Here is a 23,288-nt window from a genome sequence, read left to right as displayed (position 1 = left end):
GGGGATAGCTTTAGTGGTGTGCATGTTTGTTGCTGCTTCTGTGCATCTGATTGTCTTGCATAGTGGCACTGTGAAGATTTTTTTTTTTTAAACAATGTGTAAGACTACGGGCAGGGACAGGGTTAGGACTGGCATGCTAGCATGCATGAATAAGGAGAGGGGGGCAATAGACATGTCATGCTATGTAGCTCCCTGTAATTCACATTCATTACAGAAACACATGCTTTCACATTTACCATGGGCATAATAAACATCCCCTGCCATGCATCAAACAATCCAGTGAAATATTCAAAAACAGTCCAGTTACATTCAAGCTAACATGGCCCAAATGCTATAACCATCTTACACAAAAACAAAATCAATTCTCCTTTCTGTTTAAATTGTTCCTCCCAATTCCTATTTCCACTAAACTTCAAAAATCTACCAATTTTGATGACTACAGATATTCCCATCTTATCTGCCACAAAAGGTAAAAGCAAGAATAATGTTCTTAACTTGATCCCTGCCTCTTTGGCTCCAGCAAATGTCAGCATTTCGTCTTATCAGTACAGCAACAAGTCAGTCTATGCAGTCATTTAATACAGCAACAAGTCAGTCTATGCAGTCATTTAATACAGCAACAAGTCAGTCTATGCAGTCATTTAATACAGCAACAAGTCAGTCTATGCAGTCATTTAATACAGCAACAAGTCAGTCTATGCAGTCATTTAATACAGCAACAAGTCAGTCTATGCAGTCATTTAATACAGCAACAAGTCAGTCTATGCAGTCATTTAATACAGCAACAAGTCAGTCTATGCAGTCATTTAATACAGCAACAAGTCAGTCTATGTAGTCATTTTCATTTTTTGCACTCCATAACCACCTCAACAAACTGCAGAAGCAGTTACCACCAAAGAGTAACGATCTACATAAATGGGTCATCCACCTATAGTACAGACTTCTGCAGTTGCTACAAAACTTGTTCCTTTTCATAGTATGATATAAACTGAACCAACATTCCCCTAGGCCTCCTATACTTACTTTCAGACTGACTCAATGGCATCTGAACCACCCCCCCAAAGTCGTCTTTGTGAAGATGACCCACTGGGCCATCCTAACAAGTCCAGCAAATGAGTCCCCTTTCCTGCATACATCAAGCACACCAAATTCCTTCTAGGAACCCTATCCTCAAATGAGAACCAACTACTCCTTTATCTACTCCTTATCCTCAAATGAGCCAACTATTCCTTTATCTACTCCTTATCATCAAATGAGCCAGCTATTCCTTTATCTACTCCTTATCCCCAAATGAGAATCAACTATTCCTTTATCTACTCCTTATCCTCAAATGAGAACCAACTACTTCTTTATCTACTCCTTATCCTCAAATGAGCCAGCTATTCCTTTATCTACTCCTTATCCCCAAATGAGAACCAACTACTCCATCTACTCCTTATCCTCAAATGAGAACCAACTACTTCTTTATCTACTCCTTATCCTCAAATGAGCCAGCTATTCCTTTATCCACTCCTTATCCCCAAATGAGCACCAACTACTCCATCTACTCCTTATCCTCAAATGAGAACCAACTACTCCTTTATCTACTCCTTATCCTCAAATGAGCCAGCTATTCCTTTATCTACTCCTTATCCTCAAATGAGAACCAACTACTTCTTTATCTACTCCATCTACCAAACAGTCTCAAACATTTCATGAAGGTCACGACTTTCTGCTAAACTGGCATCATATCAGCATGCTGTTTGCACAAAAACTCATGGTCTTCAACTTTAGTAATTTCCAAACATCTTAAGTATCTATCAAATAAACCTGTTAATGGCCACACATTCTCTGTTTGACCACTTCCAACACAATACCAAATTTTAACATCAAGTCTGATCAACTGACTGCACCACTTCCTCTGTACCATTAGCTAATAAATTTTATAATCTCAAATTTTCTGTACTTTCTCACCTACTTCTTCAGCTTTCATTCAATAATCAATACTCTCACATTTCAATTTTATCAACATTACCATAAGTGATCTAGTTTAACTTGAGAAAAGGTACTTTATATATTCATAATATATATGGAAACAATGGGAGAAGATAGTCAGAAACTTGACGCACTGTTAGACTGCCTGAGACAGCCAGTTTTTAACACCTCATTAAGAATGCAACTAGGGGGGGTACAATTTTTACTGCACAAATTAGGCTTTCTAGTAACTAATTTGGTCACTAGGACTGGTGCGGTCTGACCTTGCTAAGGGCAGAGGTGACACTTTTGGATGCAATTTTTGGTGGGAGCATGTTGCGTGGAGGAAACGTGACTAGAGTTCTCCTTTACAGCCTGGAATATGCTCCAAAATCTTTAACTGTTGCTTAAACCTGTTGGCTCTGTTACTGTAAAACCTTTTTTTTTTTTTTTTTTTTTTTTTTTTTTTTAATTCCAGCACACTATTTATGATTCTTCCCCTTCGGTTTTTGGATGTGGTTGCAGAAGGCCATGTTATGGTCACCCTTCTTGATAAGTTTTACTCTGAATGATAGTTTGCTCCTTGCAATTGTTTTAGCAAATTCTTTTTTGGGTTCAACTGACCTGCTCTTTCCTTTTGGTTTAATACCTTGTTGATTTTGTAACTCCACCACTTAGTTTACTGCAGAATTTTCCCTGTATGTATGTATGACAGGGATGAATTTATCAATGTTGTTATTTAGTGTTATATAGGGCCATGAATGACTTGTAGATTGGTTATGGGGTCTAATGTACAGTATCAGTTGACTGAAGTAAGGCTGATGAAGCACATAATATTTATGCAAGTGTTCATTAAGAATCTGGCCCCCAACATCTTCAGGTGGAGGCAGAGTCCCAAGCCAAGTATGCCTCTGACACAATATACTTTTTTTGTCTTTTCTTCTAACTCCTGTTGACCATCAGCTCTTTCTTGTTACCAACCTGGGCTATTTGTTCTCCTTTAGCATCGAGGGGCAGAAATGACTGCGGAGACAGCATCATAATGTAGGCAGTCAGAATTGTAGCCCTACCTTACTAGTTCCAGGTTTGTTCTCAGCAGCCAACCTATGAGGCCAACATCCCCAATTAAATAATGACATGTCATTTTAGGGTTCTGCTCTCAAGGAGTATGCAATGGGGCACTATGAGTCCATCTCACCTACACCCCCAACCACTAAGGTGACCATCCTGAAAAACTTTTCTAAAGCTGACGGGCTCCTAAAAACAGAGGTGGCTAACTTCTCGGTGCTCATGCCAATGGAAAATGGCTGCATGACTGCCGAATCCTACACCAATGCACTGTACGAGCACGTACACAAAAGCATGGATCATGAAATGTAGTAAACTGGTAACACCGGCTGTAAAAACGGAGCCTTTAAAACAGTTCACAAAGGCTTACTGTTTATTAAATCCACTTATTCGACCACAAAATAAAACATGAAAAAAAGACCAAATACTGTGAAACGCTAACTGCGTTTTTCGTTCCACACAATAGCAGAACTTCCTCAGACAACGGTCTTCCGTTCACTGCAGTATTTAAAATTAGTGCACATGCTGTCAATTCTCATTAATAGCATATCATTTGTTTTTTAAAGTGCCAGTACTTCCAGATATAACCATACAATTTGCAACATTTACGTACATTTATGTAAACCATTGATATAAATCATATTAACTAAATCCAATATTTTAACTTCAATAAATTTGTAAATAAATGTTTAAATACATAAGTTATAGGCAAATGAATAAATACATACATAATAAAATTTGTTCCCTAAAGACAGTTGTTGTGTTGGTATCTTGTGTTGGTATCTTTATATAGTACCTTTCAAATACTTTACATGTTTTTACTAGTACTCAAAAGAGTTATTTGTTACAAAATACATTGAACCAACCTGTCATATAGGGGAGCTCCATGTAAACATTTTTCATTTACTTGTTATTTCTATTGTTGTTATTATTTTTATGGTATGTACATCAATTACCTACCATCCAAAAGACCTCGTAAATAACAATAAAAGTACCCACAAACCAAATTGAAGTTAAAAATTATTAAGGACTAGTTGCATGTAGAGAGCCAGGGATTAATGACTCATGTTCCATAGCATGTATTTTAAAACTTAAAAATCTTTTGAGATAGTTTTAAGGGTGATTCTTGCTGAATAGGCTTACTTTTATACAAAATTTAAAATATTTTTATATTAAATATTTTTATACAAAAACTTTTTATTATGTAGGAGTTGTTGAGGGACTAGTCCTTAATAATTTTTAACTATAATTTTTAACTTCAACTACATTTCCTGGTTCGTGAAAAGCATGGATCATGCCATACCCAATAGAACTAAGATGCTCTCTTCCAAGAAAAGGAAGCCAACCTGGTGGTCCCTAGCCATCAATACACTCTATAACAGAAGGAAGAAACGGTTGCAGAAAAAAATGAAGTCACAAGACTGGAAAAACTCCCTTACCAGCCTCAACAAAAAGTTGAGATCCCTTATCAAATTATCTAAAGCCAGTTTTGATGGCAGAATTGCAGCTGACACCAAAAACAGCCACAAAGCCTTCTATAGCTATATCAAGAACCTCCAAGGCAATATCCAGATTTGCTCTGAGTTATTGCACAATGGTACCTCCTATACTGAGCCAGCAGATATAGCCAACATGCTGGCTGACAGATTCAGTGCCAATTTTACCCCTCTCTCCCCCCAAACATCCTATCACAACAGCAGAAGAAAGCCTGGTTACCCACCATTTCTTTGGCACAGATAAAAGCTGTATTGTCCAAAGCCAGGAATACAGCATCCATGGGACCTGATAATATCCCTGGCTGCGTCCTACACGAGCTACAAAATGAACTGGCACCACACCTGTTTGCTCTGTTCAATCACAGTCTTACCTCGGGCTTTGTCCCCAATGAATGGCATACTGCTACAGTCATTCCTCTCCATAAAGGGGGAGCAATTACAGACCCTGGGACCTATCGCCCCATTAGCCTGACGAGTCTGGTATGCAAACCTATGGGGCGCATCATCATGGACCTGCTTAACCAAGATACAGGCAATCTCCAAACTCTTGACCCCACACAGTTTGACTTTGTGAAGGGGAGATCCTGCCTGCTGAATCTGGTTGACTTATTCGAGGCAGTCACCAAGGCTGTGGATGAAGGTAAGGCAGTGCATACACCGTACCTCTACCTGGCCAAGGCTTTTGATACCATTCCCCACTCGGGTATCATTGATAAACTCACCAAAATAGGCATCAATCCTTATATCACAAGGTGGGTTGCAAATTGGCTCACGGACAGAGCCCTCAGAGTAAAAGTTGCGGATTCCAAGTCAGACTGTCGACCAGTCATGTGTGGAGTCCCACAGGGCTCGGTCCTGAGCCCTCTCCTGTTTGGCATCTACTTCTCAGAAGTCCAGGCCAACACAGAGGGACTCTGGCTGACCAAGTTTGCTGATTACTGCAAGCTACGTGTCATAATCAACTCCCCAAGTGATGCAGACATCCAACAAAAGGGCTTCTCTGAGACCAATGACTGGGGTAGGAACCATGGCCTTAAGCTTAATGCCAAAATATGTGTTATCATTCCCTTTGGAAAAAAACCCAGTTGCCATAAATTACCACGTTGATGGGAGCTTGGGGACCCAGATCGACAGCCACCTCACCTTCGACCACTACAATGCCAATGTGGTCAGAAAGTCCTTCTACATGGCACATCTTATAACCAAAGGTTTCGCATCCAGGAAGAAAGAGGTCATCATCCCTCTCTACTCATCCCTCATTAGACCAATCATCGAATATAACAACTCTTTTGGCATGTACCTGACCAGGCACCTGCAGCAGCTGGAGAGGCCATAAAAGTACCTCACAAAAAGGATCCAGGGCCTTAAACACATGTCCTACATGGACAGACTCAAGAAACTTCAGCTGTTCTCAGTCTCTTATCATCTACTTAGAGGTGACCTCTGCTTGACTTACAAGGCCATGTTAGACCCAGCCCTACTTGAAATGCTACACCTAAAGAAATCCCAACCCCCCCTCCCCCCGTGCCACACACTCTAGAGATCAAAACCCCATTACCACAATCAAAAGACATGCTGGAGGGACGGGTTCCTCTCCCAAACACTGCCCATACTCTGGAGTAAGCTTCCCATTCATGTCAAGCAGAGCACCTCACTGGCCATATTCAAGAGAAATCTTGACTAGTGGATGGGCAACAGAAAGTTCACCCCAGGGATCACTTCAGTTGCCCTACTGGACAGAGGCATTGTGAACTAACATCGGGTGGCACAGTGCCAGGGCAATGTTTTTGGGCTAGGCTTGTAAAGGCTCCAGGGCCATTAGCCTAGTACACACCTATGAACCATGTTCCATCTCCACTGTAGCACATTGCCTCCTCTGTTGCCCCCCCCCCCCAGTCTGGTATGCAAATCACCGTGTTGTCCAGTAACACCAGCACACAGCAGCTACATCTCTCCATAGTACACAATCCCATTCCCTTCCCCCACAAAGGAGGGTGTGGACACAGACTGTTTTTCCTTCTCCTACTTCTTGTTGGCTCCACCATTTGTGGGGCTAACAATCAAACCCCACATGTCTGGGGTTATAAGCAGGGCCAATTCCCTGTGCCACAGATCAAACACCATACATTTTAATGGCACACTTACCTACTTTGTGATGTCTAGCTGAGTTTAGTAGGAGTCATCCTCATCACCATTCTGTATGGATTTTGACATTTCTTCAATCCCTTTCAAAATGTCACCCCTGAAACAGGAATTTTTTTTTTAACAGCTCAGACACTAGTATCTGAAAAATTATATAGCTTTTTGCCAAAACAGAAATCAAATTTTCTTTCTGTTGTGCAATATATTTCTACTGTGAGACAGCCTGTATCCTATCATTGCATCAAGAAATACGGCCGTTGGGTCTGCTACAGGGTTTTTGCACAAAATACGTGGCCCTTTCTTCCACTCCATAAAAGCAGTCAGGTTTCCTTTGTGCAGGGTCTGAGAGTCTATCTTCAGGGAGGCATTTTAAAAAGTCTCCACAAATGTTTGGAAAACTGGAGGAAAGGCAGTAGGTCTGGGTTCATCTACAGACAGCAGATCTAAGTAACTTTTTTGGGAGTCCAACATTTCCACCAGAGCCTACCTCTAAAATGTTCCCATATCACTTCTCAAAGGAGATCCACATGACAGCAATTCTTCAACTGTGTCATACCTCAGGAACCTCTTTCCATGTTCACTGTATGATCGAACATCTGTGAAACACCGGCCAGATGCAGGTTCTCTTCCTCACCAACATCCAAGTCAGAGAACAGTTTGGGACTGGGAGAGTAAACTTTCTTTCCCTTGTTGGGGACTGAGATAACTTAAGTGTCAAGTTCAGCTGCCAGAGGTGGGAGGGGAGCACAAGCTCTTTGCCCTGTGGTAAAGTACTATTTTCCGAATGCAAAAATTACACAGTTTATTTATGCATTTACAAATTAGCTGCCTTTTCCTTTGTCTAAACAAGAAACACCTTTATTAAATTATCATGTATGATACAGGCAATCTTACAATTAAATAAAAGAAAACAAACCATACTGACAATTTCAGTTGCAAACATTATACATTACAAACCACATTGACATAATTATAGTTGCAAACATTATACATCACTTATAACCTGTCCAGTCATTATCAAACATTACATAGCTCATTCAAATCATGCCTTCTTTTAAACCTCGTTCCTCCACTGCATGTATTGTTCCCATAATTCCCATTTCCCTATGTAGTTTGCTCCTGTCCTTTTCTAAAGATCCAAATTCCAGTTATTTTATCTCTGTTACTATATTCGATACTTCTATTAAAGTTGGTTTAGACTTTGACTTCCATTTTCTAGTAAATGCTTTGGCAACCACCATAATTAGACTCTGCAAGGCCTTACTACGTCTAGGCAATTCTGATTCTGCATCATAGCTCAAAAAAATAATTTCCTTAGTTAAACCAATTTGCTCACCCAGTATCTCTGACAAAGCAGTCTGCAAGGAATCTTTAAAATCTACCAACACATTACACTCACAGAAAATATGTTCCCAGTTACCTCTTCCTTCCCCATCACACCTCCAACATTTTACGTCTACCCGAGGAAAAATTCTTTAGAGTTTACTTGGGGTATAAAAATACCCATGTAAACACTTCCAAGCAAAGATCCTAAAACTTCTAGACTTTGTTGCATATTTGGGAGACATACATATATCCCCCCATTCTCTTTGCAAATTGCTGATCCAATCTCTCTTCCTAATCCTTTCTAACCTCCTCTGATTGATTCTTATAGTTATCATGCAATATTTTATAGGCTGTACTAATTATTCCTTTAACGTCAGCTTATGATCTAGATTCTACAAAAAACTCTACCAGTGATGGTCTTTCATTTAGGACCTCCTATTTTTTTTCTCTTTGCTTACATACTTTGATATCAATCCTTCATAGTGAATGCAGTCTCCAACCTGCAGTCCAAATAAATTCTTGGCGTCTTCCGATTATATTACCTTTCCCTCTCTAGTTATTTGCTTCCAATATCCTGATTGCTTTTGCCAGTATTCTCCAGTAAATTCCAGCCCCCTCTTGTCCATTGTATGTATCCCTAACTGCAGTCATCCCTATCAGCAGAATCTCCTTTCTCCATTCCGGTGTTGGCTTAGTTATTAGAATACTTTCTGCTACTTTATGAATATAATATTTTGTATGATTACTGTTATTCTCCTTAAAGGTCTGCATCCTACATCTCAGTCTTGCTTTGTTGCTTGAGCCCTCCCCCACCCCCGTTTCATCAACATCATCATCCCTTTCCACTTTGAATTATAGTTTTCTGCTCGTTATGTATAGCAGCCTTAACTGTGTTGCTCTGAAATACCCTTTCAAATCGGGTAATCCCAACCCGCCTTTTTCTACTGGAAGAATTCACATATCCCACTTGACTCTTGCCGTCTTCCCCTCCCAGATAAAAATCCTTCAGCTCTTTATTAATTGCTATCCACAACTTCTCCTCTGGTTGATAAAAATATGTCTGATCTGTGTAGGAAGACTTGTTGTTTTGGATTTTCCTGGTTAGGGGTTGCCACAGCGGAACGCCGGTCCACTAATGATTGGCAGTGGATTTTTACGTGCTGAGTTGCCAGCCCTGACGCACAACCTTCAATGAAGGTACACCCATTCACGCATGTCTCCACACAGAAGACGCTCTAGCTGAGAATCGAACAGGACGTCTTTGCTGTGAGGCGACTACGCTACCACAGCAAAACCACCGCAGTCTAAAGGGACTAAATATTTTTAACTGCTTGTATCTTACTATTGATACCCATATAACAGAGCTTCCATTTTCTCAGTTTTTGTGTTACCTTTTGTTTAGTTTCTTCCCACATATCCTTAGCTGCCACACCGGAATCATTTTTAATCCATACTCCTAAATATTTCATTTTATCATGTCCCCATAAATATGGATATTGCTGACCCAGTTCATATCTGGGTACATAATTTACCACTACTGCACTTGTTTTAGCTTCAATTCTTTTTATCCCAAAAAGATTTTAAACGGTAAGAAAATGTTCCACAACACTGTAATGTCCCTTTCTGGTTTTGTCAGGTATAAAATAATATCATCTGCAAATAGAGACAGCTTTTCTTGACTAGCATATGAATTATATCCTTGAACTTCTGAGTCCCTTATTTTCTTTGCTAATGGTTCTAAACATAAAGCAAATAAAGGGGAGATAGTACACCCCTGCCTGGTAAATTATGAGAGAGGACCCCACCCACTTTAATTTTTGCCTCTGATCCCTCATATATCCTTCTAATCAACCTTAAAATTTTATCAGGGAATGCAAATGCTTCCATTGCCCTGCTCATGAAGTCCCAAGCTTACTCTGATAAATGCTTTCTCTGAATCAAGACCCACTAACAACAGTGGTGTTTTCTTACATTCTGCTTCTCTTTGGCTCATCAATGCTCTGTTAATATTGTCAAATCCAAATCTATTAGTTTTGGCATCACGTTTGACATTCTTTTAGCCATTATACATGAGCACTTTACACTCATAGTTTAGTATTGAAATGGGGCTGTACAAAGCTGGATCTGACGGATCTTTACCCTCTTTAGGAATTACAACTACAATTGCTTTCTTCCAGAATGTTGGTACTTCTCTTAAAATACTGTTAAATAAAACCTTCCAGATCTTTATCATTTTTCCCTCCTAGCTTCCAAAAACTTCCATCGGAATACTATCTATTCCTGGGGACTTTCCTGTAGATTGGTTATACATAACCATTTTTATATCATCTTCTACTATCCTGTTAGTAATTGAGCTTCATCTACCTATAACCTTTGCATATTTAATTTTCATAAACATTTACATTTGTACCTTTTCTTGATTTCCATATTTCTCTGCTTTATACAAACTTTCATAAAATTTCCAAAATATTTCTAATACTTCTACAGGATCTCTTATCTTCCTTGTTATAGGCTCCCTAAGCTTGGTGACAGCCCTTTCTACCTTCTGTTGCCGGAGTCATTGTGCTAAAAGTTTTTGTGCTCTAGAGTTATCATCAAAATAACAGTTGCATATTACTGAGGTAATACCTTAATTTTCTGTTTAGTATTCTGCAGTTGCTCCACTTCTTGTTCTGTGGGATTCCCCCTATTTTGCAACACTTTAAACATTTGTCAATCCCTCTAAATATTTTTGTTACTTCTTAACCATATCTCCCTTTCTTTTATTTCCAACCTATTTCTAAACTCCACTTTAACTTTATCCCACTCCCTAGCTACATTTTCTAATAGCTCTTGAATAATTTCCACTACCCATTCCTTAAATTCCTCTCTTTTCAGCAGATAGGTGGGAAAGTGCCAGTGTCTCATTTTTAATTATTGATCTGAAATAGTTATTGGGTGAGTATCAAGACCTTCAATTAAATGCACATGTTCATGTGAAATGTAAATTCTGTCTAGCCTAACACCCAGGTTCTGTTTCTTGGGGCATAATATGTAAATTCACTCTGAACTCCTATTTGTGAATTCACATCTTCCATGACAAATATTTTCATACACTGCTTCCAGAATCTACCCTCCTTTGTTATAATTTTCCCTTCTGCACCCCGACACTTCTTCACTGTTGCAGATCAATTTCCAATCCCCACCTATAATTAATATTTCTTGATGAGAACTAATTATTTCTCCCAGAATTACAGCAGTTTTCGGTGGAATATAAATACAAGCCAGTATAATTCTCCTCCCTTCCCAGTAGCCCCTTAGTACTACAAATCTAGTATCATCATCATCTTTTTTATCCTCTTCTATCACTATTGGAGCTCCTCTTTCAATATAAGCATTCCTCTTTTCCTTTGCCCCAGGAATTCTGCTGAATAACCATTCTGAAAGCCTTTCTTTATCAACGTCACATGTTCAGTTCTTACCAAGTGTGTCAACTGTAGTATAGCTATTTGCATATTTCTTCTTTCGGCTGCTCCCGTTAGGGGTCGCCACAGCAGATCAACTGTTTCCATTTCCTCCTGTCCTCTGCATCTTGCTCTGTCACACCAACCACCTGCATGTCCTCTCTCACCACATCCATAAACCTTATCTTATGCCTTCATATTTTCCTGTTACCTGGCAGCTTCATCCTTAGCATCTTTTTCCCAATATACTCTGCATCCTTCCTCAGCACATGTCCAACCCAATGTAATCTTGCCTCTCTGGCTTTGTTTCCAAACTTTCCAACCTGGGCTGACCCTCCAATATACTTATTCCTAATCCTGTCCATCCTCATCACACCCAGTGGAAATCTTAACATCAAGATTCGACTCCTGCCTTTTTGTCAATGCCACTGTCTCCAACCCATATAACATAGCCGGTCTCACTACCCTCTTGTAGACATTCCCTTTCACTTACTGGTACTCATCTGTCACAAATCACTCCTGACACTCTTCTCCACCCACTCCATCCTGCCTGCACTCTCTTCTTCACCTCTCTTCTACACTCACCATTACTCTGAACTGTTGATCCCAAGTATTTAAACTCATCCACCTTCATGAACTCTACTCCCTACATCCTCACCATTCCTCTATCCTCCTCCTCATTCACACACATATATTCTGTCTTAGTCCTGCTGACCTTCATTCCTCTTCTCTCTAGAGCACATCTCCACCTCTCCAGGGTCTCCTCCACCTGTTCCCTACTCTCACTCATCATCATCTTCTTTCGGCTGTTCCCATTAGGGGTCGCCACAGCAGATCATCTGTTTCCATTTCTTCCTGTCCTCTGCATCTTGCTCTGTCACACCAACCACCTGCATGTCCTCTCTCACCACATCCATAAACCTTATCTTAGGCCTTCCTCTTTTCCTGTTACCTGGTAGCTTCATCCTTAGCATCTTTTTCCCAATATACTCAGCATCCCTCCTCAGCATATGTCCAAACCAATGTAATTGTGCCTCTATGGCTTTGTCTCCAAACCTTCCAACCTGGGCTGACCCCCTAATATATACTTATTCCTAAACCTGTCCACCCTCATCACACCCAGTGCAAATCTTAACATCTTTAATTCTGCCACATCCAGCTCAAACTCCTGCCTTTTTGTCAATGCCACTGTCTCTAACCCATATAACATAGCTGGTCTCACTACCCTCTTGCAGACCTTCCCTTTCACTCGAACAGGTACTCGTCTGTCACAAATCACTCCTGACACTTCTCCACCCACTCCATTCTGCCTGTACTCTCTTCTTCACCTCTCTTCCACACTCACTGTTACTCTGAACTATTGACCCCAAGTATTTAAACTCATCCACCTTCACCACCTCTACTCCTTGCATCCTCACCATTCCTCTATCCTCCCTCTCATTCACACACATATATTCTGTCTTAGTCCTGCTGACCTTCATTCCTCTTCTCTCTAGCGCATATCTCCATCTCTCCAGGGTCTCCTCCACCTGTTCCCTACTCTCACTAGAGATCACAATGTCATCTGCAAACATCATAGTCCACGGGGACTCCTGTCTGATCTCGTCTGTCAACCTGTCCGTCACCATTGCAAATAAGAAAGGGCTCACAGCTGATCCCTACTCTCACTACATATCACAATTTGCACACTGCATTTTTTAATATAGTTCACTACTCTTTGTATTTATCTGTGAGATGACGGATGTTTAAAGACATTACAGAAAGTATCACTGTATTAAGAATTTACTATTCCCACCTTTTATGTACAACAGTTTTTTGTTAAACGTCTATTTCCAGAATTTGTGTTACATACATATACGGTTTGGCAGGTTAATCTTTTATACAGTTGCTTCTTGTCCTCTCCATTGGAGCCTAAGTCGCATCTTACAAATCTTTTTTGTTTTATTGAAAACCCTCAAACAAAAATGCGCACACATGCTCAATACCCCACTAAAACCTATTAACTTAACACACAAAACTATGTAAATCTTCAAATATTAAAGTTTTACCCTGTTAATAGGAACAAATGTTCCAAACTGACAGCTACACACACAGACTTGAGATAACCTAAAAGGAAGGGTATTCATGCTAAGACATACGGTACAGCCTGTGTTTCTACTAAGTTTTGCCTGGCTTTTTTCTTATCTTTATCCCTCTCTCAGCTGGGAAAACACTTGAAAGGTTTTAGAAAACATTTTTTCCAAGTTGTTTCTCTTTATTAGATGGTCTCCTAGAGGAATGAAAACCAGACACAAAACTGTCAAGCATACATTTCTGCACTAGAAAAAAGCCTTATAATAATCAATATTCTTTTTCATTTACTTGCTTCCTTTTAAAATGTGTTACTAAATTAAGCTAAGGGCCTTAACCCAGTCATTCCCTTATGCAAGAATGAGGAAAAAACATTTTTCTGTTTTATGCAAAATTTAACCAGATTTTTCTTGTTTTATTTTATTTTTTTACATTGCAGTGCATACATCTCTTAAAACTGAACAAGAAGAAACAGAAAATAAGTGAGAAAGAAAAAAAAGGAAAACAGGAGCACCTATTTATATTAGTATTCCATTACACTTAAAAATAATTTAGAAAATGTTATAGCATGCAAAGAAAATCATGCACTATTAAATTAGTACCATTAAGAAAAAAACACGTTTTATTTAATTAACTTTCTCCCTTCTCTTCCCCTCTTCTGAGCATTTTTCTCAACATTAACAACATGAAGTAGGGCATATGCTTTAAAGTCCCCTACAAGTTTAAAAAGTCCAGTATTTCCAGATTTTCTTGTTTTTTCATGCTTCATAAATATAATTACTCCTTTGTACTCCCATGTTTGTCAATTTGCAAGTTACTGGTTTTATTCTTGTCTATCTCCATCTCCCAAATCTTGTCCCTGTTTCATTTCCAAAGTACTCTCGATTCCTCTAGTCGATTCTTGTGCTTTTTTCCTTCTCTCAAGCATTTGCCATTGAAATATGGGAAACGGTTTCACTGTCCCAGTCTCCCTGTGGTATTTACTACCAGAAGAACAAGAAGCAGAATCTCCTTCGTTTCACAGATCACTTTTTTGTTGGAAAACCTTTGTATTTCTTCCTTAGCATGTACTTCCATCAAAAAATTATTTTGTCCTTCCAGGGAAAAATATTGTGAAGATAGCTGGGTACAACAGTTTGAATCTCACACCTGCTTCTCAACATTCCCTGAACAACAGAATACATTTACTCCTCTTCTACCTGGTGCACAAGTAGTCATTCTCCACAAACACTGTCTCCCACTTTTAGCACTTTGTCCTTCTGCTGGTAAGACTGCATCTTTACTATTGAAGGTCTAGGTTGCTTTCTCATAGCCAAGTTTGGAGCATACACACAATGTACCCTTTCAATTAACAATTCCTGTTATAGAATACCAGTCCAGTTGCTTAATTGTACTTTCATAACATTAATACAGTCTGTTCCTTCCAACTTCTCTGGTACAATAGAAAACCTCAGGTTTTCCCTATATGCTGTCCACTAATTCTATTATTTTTTGAAACATCTCTTCTTGTGTAGTGTCATATTCAGCCAGGCTTTTCTTTATTTCGACCTCTGAGTTTTGCTGTTTTACCACCCTATCTGAAAGTCTGTATTAAAGCTTCTTCCATTTTTTCCAGCCTTTTATTGTCTGAGTTGATACACTCCATCAGTGTTTTGTTTTAGTCAGGTCTGTGTGCAGTTGCCTTATACTTTCCTCCAGATTACTGGAAGGCATGTCTAGAGCTTGCACTTCTTTTTGCTAAAAAAGCTGCAGTACCTTTCATAGTTAGTGTTTGCCACCTTTTGTAGCTGATTTTCCTTCAGGTCCCCTATATTTATTTTTTCCTGGCATTCAGGCAGCGCACTTACTAGCCAGTTACTGAAATGTACCCATAAATCTAGGTCCACTGTCTTTCTCTGCTAAGTTTCTGTTTTCACCTTAGGATAGCTAGAATTAACCTGTTACTCAATGCACAGCCATCTTGGAAGTCCATGGTAAAGTACTCTGATCAATTTTATGTAGTTAAATAGGGCTGAAATAAATGCTAAAAGAACCAACATTTAGTCCAAAATCAGTAAAGACTCAACATCTTAGGTGATGGACAGTCAGTTAAAAGCAGATATACACACTGAAACACTGGAAGTTTGCTAAACAAAAGAAGTAGGACTATTCTGAAGACCTTCCTCATGGATTTGTGCTATAAGCCAGCTCAATCAGGACACCTGGTGACCATGATCGTTAATAGAGGGGTATCAGTAGACGGCTGCACCACAGATGCAAAAGACAGTGCTTACTAACAAACTTCTACACAAATAGAAGATTCAGACATCTGCAGGTCTGATGTGGTCTGTATGGCCTTGTACACATTTTGTCTGCTTTCCTGGAAATCTTCCTGGGTTTTATCATCTTTCTGTGGCACCTGTCCTTGAATTTCTTAAAAGCCACTTGGAATCCCTTGGTCTAGGGTTAATAGAGGTTGTTGCTGCTCTAAAAAGATAAAATTTCTAGATCTACTTATAAGCACTTTTTTAAAGAAGGGATCTCACCACAGGTTTCTCTGGGGTGATCCTTCACAGACAGAAAATACTGAAGGTGGAAATGCTTTAGTGGGCTCAGTCTACCGCAGGCACATATTCTGGTAACACTTTTTTCCAGGGATATCATCAACCTTGAACACCCTAAGAAATGCACAGTTTAAAATTCAAGAAAGACAAATACTAGCAACAAGCACCACATTAAAACAATAATAAAAAGCAGGAAAAAATCCCCAAAGATGTACTTATGGCTCTGGTAGACAACTTGACAAGACCAACCAATGGTACAGATCACTGAATTCATTCAGCATGGCAAAAAGTATAGTTGTGTCCCACTCACCATAATTGTACATGTTTGAGTAGATCAGTATTGCAGTACTGATTCTGGGCTCTTCCTGCCATGGAAAAGCCCACTACTGGCCAGATTTCCACAATCTTTACAGCATCCTCAGCTGAGAGATGAATGAAGACTGAAGTCTGGACATCCGAGTATAAGAAGGGCATCCATCGGCATAATCTTCAGATCCTTTTAAGCAGTTTATTGAGCAGTCTGATGCCGGAGGACAGCACAACCTCCACAGCTGTCTGAATTTAAGTGACAAGGAGGAAAAAACATATGAGGTAGACATGGGATGATGAAGATAAGAGGACTGTCTGCTGGAAAAAAGATACCTCTACCCAAAGCACCCAGCAACAGGAGACAAGTGGTCAGAAGACAGAGTGGTTGGAAGGTGGGAGTATTTAATGCAACACTGAATTACCTGAACATCTACAATTATGGTAAGTGGGACACAACTGTACTACGTTCTTTGTGTTCAGTGTTGCAGCACTGATTCTTGGAGGGACTCCCAAAGCTAAAAGTTGGGTGGTGGATCACATGTATGACCTTAGGAAATAAGATTTTGCAAGATGGTGGTAGCAAGACCTGCTCTGATCCTGGAGACATTGTCTAGGTTATATAGTGTTTAGTATAGTTGTGCATTGAGCTCCATGTGACTGCCTCTGCTCTATTAGGGTTTTTTGTCCCGTCTAGGTAGTATCTGATCGACCTGTGCATACTGAAATGTAAATTTGTTACTAATCCATGCAAATATAAAGTTCAGTATAAAGACAGTCAAAAATTGTGGATGCAAACACATTTAAAAAACAGTAGCATGATAGGAATACCTCAGTACAGAGGGATTCAATCCTATGCACAGTCATGAGTTCTTTTAAACCTTTCTAACAGAAAAAAAAACTTCATTCAAAGTTTAAGGCTACCATAACTATGATAAAATCCATTTGGGCACATTTCCCAGGCTGGAAAAAAGTAAACACTGCAAAATATGTGGAGAGGAGGACAGTTTGACAAATTTTATATGTTCTTATCTAGACATGTTTTATGTGTTTACCTTAAACAGGCTTAACTCAGAGCATATTTCATACAACGGACTTGATAAGTAAACCTTAAATCTACATAGTTAAAAGAAATTTACCATCTGTTTATTAATGTCAAGTTGACCTTTGTCAAAAGTATTACAAAAGAGACACCATAGCAACTTAAACAAAAATCTTCACAAATACAGACAAATCCACTATAGCACCCAGGGAGTGGAGAACTTGCTCTGCCCTGTTCTATGGATTTGGGTAAAAGACTGGTAGGTGGACAAGTCTGGTTTAAAGTTCCAATACCACCTCAGACAAAAAGGATGGATTTGTTTTGAGGGTGACCCTATCCCTGTGGAAGATGATGAAAGGTTCTTTACATGTGAGGGTTTGTAGCTCAGAAACTCTAATAGCTGATGTAATAGCTATAAGATTCACTAATTGCTGTTTCTGTTGTTTTGTATGCTAATTAGTTGCTAACTCCTGCTTAGTAGTTTAGTTATCCTCTTGTATATATATTTTTCTTAGTGTGTTACCTTAGACTGTTACAGTGGAGCTTTTCTCCTCGGGCCTCTACTGAAAATGGACATGTATCCAGTTAGACTAGCCCGGTCAACAAATGTAAAATAAATAAATAAAAAATAAGAAAGGTGGTCTTCCAAGTAAGCATCTTTAGACAGGCAGTGGCAACAGGCTCAAAAGGGGACAAGGTTAATTTTTCTAGCATATAATTTAGATCCCATGATGGAATAGGGTTCCTTCTGGGTAGTCCTAAGAGAATCACCCCTTTTTAAAAAAGCTGTATGTGGGGGGGGGGGGGGGCTGTGAGAAGATAGGCGGGGCACTGTGCAGGCACATGTACATTAATGATGGAACAGTAAAGTCCTTGTCTAAACACTGACAGGTACTGCAAGAATGAGTGGACGGTGTCTGCCTGAGAAGGGATAGTGTTATTAATGTGACACAAGGTGAAAAATCTTTTCCATTTTGCCAGGTATGATTTCCTGGTGGGTTTCATTGCTTCCCTTTAAAATGGAAAGCATATCCTTGGGATAGAATGCAGTCCTTGGTGTCAAAACCCAATCCCCCAGGCAGTTAACCTGAGGGTGGCTAGGAGGGGTGGAAGACAGATCCCTTGACTTGGATGAAGAGTTCTACCTCCTGCGGTGGGGTGTAGAATCTCCCCTAACCAAATGTCATTGAAGGAAGAACCAGTGTTGTTTTGGCCAGAAAGGGGGCCACTAGGATTATGCTAGGTCTGTCAACCCTGATTGTTGTCAGTACCCTTGGGATTAAGGGTAAGGGTGGGAATTCATACAGGAACCCGTATGACCATATGAAGGAGGATGCATCTATTTTCCAAGCTCCTCTCTGTTGTGTTCTGGAGCAGAACTTCTGTAGTTGCATTTGTAGTGAGAGGCAACCAGGTCTATTGAAGGGATTCCCCCACTATATGGTTAGATCTACAAAGACCACTCTTTTCATTATTCAGTGGTTGGGATCTAAAAGGTCCCTGCTTAGAGAATCTGCAAGGGTGTTGTTCTTGTCTGGCATATAAGAGGCTGAGGGCCAATCTTATTTCTTGAGCTAGCATTCAAATTTTCCAGGAAAGGCTGCACAGAAAAGATAAAGTCCCCTTTAAGTACCACATCTAGTCTGTCCAGATTTGCAGGCTCCTTGAGCTTAAGTTTTGTTGAAAAGCTTTTATGGCCAGATAGACTGCTAGTAACTCCTCCTGGTCTACATGCAACTTTCTCTGCTGTGGGGACCAAATACACTGCACTTGCAGGGAACCTAAATGGGCTCTTCAAGCTATATGTGAAAGGTCTGTGTTGATGGGCTTGTCTGCTTTCAGTAAAGTGACATTTGCCCCTGGGTTTCTCTGTCTGGTGGTTTTGCACCATAAGAGTTCCTCTTTCAAGCATGGAAGGAGAGATAGGGTTTCAAGTGGTTGGGAATGTCATTCCGAAACATTTTTCAGGAATCACTAGAGTTTCCTCATGTGTAACTCTACAAGTATGACCATAAGAATGCACCAGTATCCTCATGAATTCTCTTGCAGTGATGAGCTACTTTGGAAACAGACCAGTCAGATAGACTGTTAAGAAAGTAATCTTGTCTGAAGGAAAGAATGCTTTCTGTTGAACCAAATCTATGATGGTTCCCAAAAAGAAGATCCTTGTTTGAGGAAGAGTTTGGGATTTTTAAAGATTAAAGGTGAGCCCTACCTTCTGAAAGCAGTCTACAGTGATCTGTAAGGCATCTAGGGTTTCTGAATGAAATAGTCATCTAAGTAGGGGGTAAATATGAGATCCCAGAATTCTGCAATGTGCTACCAAGTAGGGATTTTGTCAAAACTCCTGAAACAGTGAGGAGCCCAAATCGTAAAACACAGAACTGCACATGGGAACCTGTTACTACAAATCATAGGTACTTTCTGTGACAGTCTGCTATGGGGACACGCAGGTAAGCATCATTTAGGTCCAGAGTGGCCATGGAGGCATCCTTGGAGGATCACGGGCAGTGGCATAAGCATTTTGGATTTTGGGATGTTGAAGAACTTATTTAGTTTTGAGAGGTCCGAGATGGGTCTTCTGGGTGCCTCTTTTCTTGAACTAGAAATATCACCGAGTTGAAGCCTTTTCCCTTTTGTCCTGGACAGACAGGCTGAATAGATCCTTTGTGAAGTAGCTCCCTGAGGATAGGGGGTAACAGGTTTCATTGCTCTTTTGGTGGCTTTAGAATGCCCAAGGGGTTGTTTTTTCACTGAACTGAATGTATTTACCCCTTCTTCATGACGCTGAGGAACCACTGGTCAATGGTGATGGATTTCCATAGTTTAGGAAGAAAAGGTTTTCCTGTAAGAGGCTTGGAGGGTAGGGCAGAAAGGGGGGTAGAATACAGTCAGTTTGTCACTGTGCTGGGAGGACTCTTTGGAGACCATTGCTCTGTGTGATTGTTCTGATTGCCATCATCTAGAATGTCTTGGTCTTTTCCCATATGGAGGTATACTCGTGTCTACGAGGAAAAGGCCAAGGTTTAGAAAGTAATTCCTACTGAAAGTTAGGGTTGGAGAGAGGAAATTTTTCACAGTTTTAATTTGTTTTACTTCTTAATCTAGTTTCTAAAAAACTTGTTTAGCTGGATGACCAAAATGAAATTCTTTGTCTAATGGGGGAATCTAGTAGCTTAGCCTTTACCTGTTCTGAAAGAGGCTGGGTCCTGGGACACGCATTTCTGTGGATGGTGGCACCTGTGGCAGCTGCTCTGCAAGAAGAGTCTAAGGCATCACAGCCAGATTTTAGGGAGTGTCTGGAGACTCATAAACCTTCTCTGGTTATTTCCTGCTTTTCCTTAGATAAGGTTCTATCTGCAACAGAGTCTGCCCTTTGCTAACATTTTGTCTTGAAGAGATTCAGGTCACTTTAGCATATAGAATTGGTAATTCAAAACTCTCATTACCCACAGTGACAGAGAGATAAGCCTTCCACCCAAATCTGTCTAATAATCTACTTTCCCTGTCATTAGGTAGGGGATGTCTGGTTGGTCCCTTAGGTACACCTTTTGTGGATTCAGTGGGGACTACAGCTGGGGTCAGCTTTCAGGCTTTTGTAGAGGAGCTTGTGAGATTTCAAGCACTCTGTAAACCCTGCCTGGCTTCCTAGGAGGTGGAGGTGGGTAGGGAATCGGTATAAATCAATGTCTTCAAAAATATCATCCAATACAAAATGTACAGGAGGACTAGCCAGTGGTCTTAGCAGGTACCTGTAGTGGGTCTGGGCCTTGAAGACCTGCTTACTTTCCCAATCGAAAGCTTCTTCATTTTATATAGGGTACCCCCAAAGGAGAGGTCCTCAGGGTGGTTGTCGGGAGAGAGGGTGTCATCCGAGTCTATGTCTAGGCAAGTCTGAGGTGGTAAGTGGCCAGAGTACGACAATTCCTCTTCATCCACAGAGCTAAAGGAATCTTCCTCTTCCTGGAAATCCTACTTCCCGTCTCCTTTTAGATGGGGGGGATTTCATGAAGGCTGTAAACTACTGTGCTATTTTAAGGGGTCTTGGCCTTTGGTCAGAGAAGAGGAGGTCAGAGGCAGTGGAGAACAAGTGATTTGCTTCAGTTTGGGTGTCCATTTTAAGGGGGGTGAATGGAGGATGTGGTCATCCACCTGCAACTCTGACTGTAGCTTCTGTAGTCAGGGAAGACAGAGAGTCTCCCTTGAAGCCTATACTGCGGACATCAGAAGCAGATACCTGCAGAGTGACCTTAAACCCGAATGATGTGTGCCATGATAGCATTTGTAGATGTGCCAGAAACCATGGCAGTCTCCCCAAGGGGTGCATTAGACAGTTTGGGCCTAGGAGTCACTGGACCAGGGGGGCTACAAAGGTGCCTCACCTGGGTCATTGTTTGTTGTAAAACCTACAGTTGGAGCTTTTTTGGTAATGCCAGGGTCCCTGGCCTTTTTGTGTTTCCGTTTTTCTGGAATAACTAGCCAACAGCAGAGTCTGCTGAAGTCCTGCTGTAGCAGTGGATTGTGCCCCCCCCTGAAGAAGCTGAACAGAAGGACTCCATATGGGTGGTTAATACCTCAGCCCTATATCTGAGGGTCTTCGCATGAAATTTTTCACAGTTAAGAGATGTCATGTTGAGGCTCCACACAGAACAGACAAAACTAGTTAAAATCTTTAAGCAGGATATGCTTCCCACACTTCAATCAATTATAGACTTTTTTGAACATTAAATTAGTACAGAAATTTCCCAGTGGAGTACTTATCTAACTGGAAGAAGGTGGTTCTCTGGTAAAACAAGCCGACCGACACACTGCAAGTGTACTGAGCATATTTGAAGTGCATCGGACTACAAGCCTAGAAAGAACTGAAGATGGCACCAATGGATACTCTTCTTATACCCTGATATCCAGACAGACATCAGTCTTAAGACATCTGTTGCTTTGGGACTATGTAAAGACTCTGGAAATCATGACAGTCACAGACTTCTGCAAGGCAGGAAGTATCGGTACTGCAACACTGACTATGAAGAACATCTAGAACTGACATATATTGCTCTCCCTTTTTGACCTGGCATTAGCCTGACATCTCCTGGGTGGTGAGGAGGCCAATAAATGCAAGAGGCATCCAACTTTTTGAAGATGGACCACAACTAATAGCAGCAGATAAAAGCTAGAAAATTTAAACATTTTTAAAACCAATGTTTGAAAAGGAAATATGTTGTAGCAATCAAACAGCACAGTAAATGCATTTTATGAACTGTAATAATTCAGCACTGTGTTTTGCTTACCAGAAAAAGTTCTGGGCAACATTAAGTGAGATACCTTTATCAAGGTTTCTGATCATTTTGAGTAATCCTGTGTCTGGACTGAAGGAAACCTCCACATGCTGCAATAGAGAGAGAGAGAAAATTAGTGCTGTGTGTTATTAGTGGACGTCTTTAAACGATTAAACGTTGAAAAAATGAAATAAAAACACCTATTGCCTTGAGTTCCTTATAGCCATAATCAAGGAAAACTGACGGCTTTAAATATAAATTCTATGCATCTTTTTCCTCCCAACATTATGCATCAACACCCTACCCCAAACCCTCTGCAATCCAACCAGAAAACAGTTCAAAGACCACCCTCATTTCAACAGCAGTTCAAAGACAGCCTGCATTGTCTTATGAAAACAAGCAGCACATAATGTTGATTCACTGGTGTTTGCCATTTATTGTCCAAAGATACCCAGATACAAGAGAACCCCTTAGCTACTATCTGTCTTATATGGTGTGCAACATCTCAAAATTCAAGAAAAGTATATTGCAGCAACCCAAATCTAATAAAGTTGTTTATTTGGAGCATGAAAGGCAAAATCCCCAAAAAAACAGTTTCAAGCACTACAGCTCTGAATTAAAACATC

General features: G+C 40.3%; 1 protein-coding gene across 1 annotated transcript in view; it reads right to left on the bottom strand.

Annotated features, from left to right (window-relative positions):
* The window catches only part of MAN2B1 (mannosidase alpha class 2B member 1), a 1,009,708-nt gene that overhangs the window by 333,107 nt on the left and 653,313 nt on the right, over nt 1–23,288 (bottom strand). The window contains exon 15 of the mRNA XM_044084731.1: nt 22,675–22,772. Coding sequence (XP_043940666.1) covers nt 22,675–22,772 — 98 coding nt within the window. The remainder of the gene's footprint in view (nt 1–22,674; nt 22,773–23,288) is intronic.

Source organism: Protopterus annectens, chromosome 9.part0 (assembly GCF_019279795.1).
Source record: "Protopterus annectens isolate FY-2018-M chromosome 9.part0, PAN1.0, whole genome shotgun sequence".
NCBI lineage: Eukaryota > Metazoa > Chordata > Ceratodontiformes > Protopteridae > Protopterus > Protopterus annectens.
The sequence above is the reverse complement of the archived record's forward strand: the minus strand, read 5'-3'. Positions and strand labels throughout refer to the sequence as shown.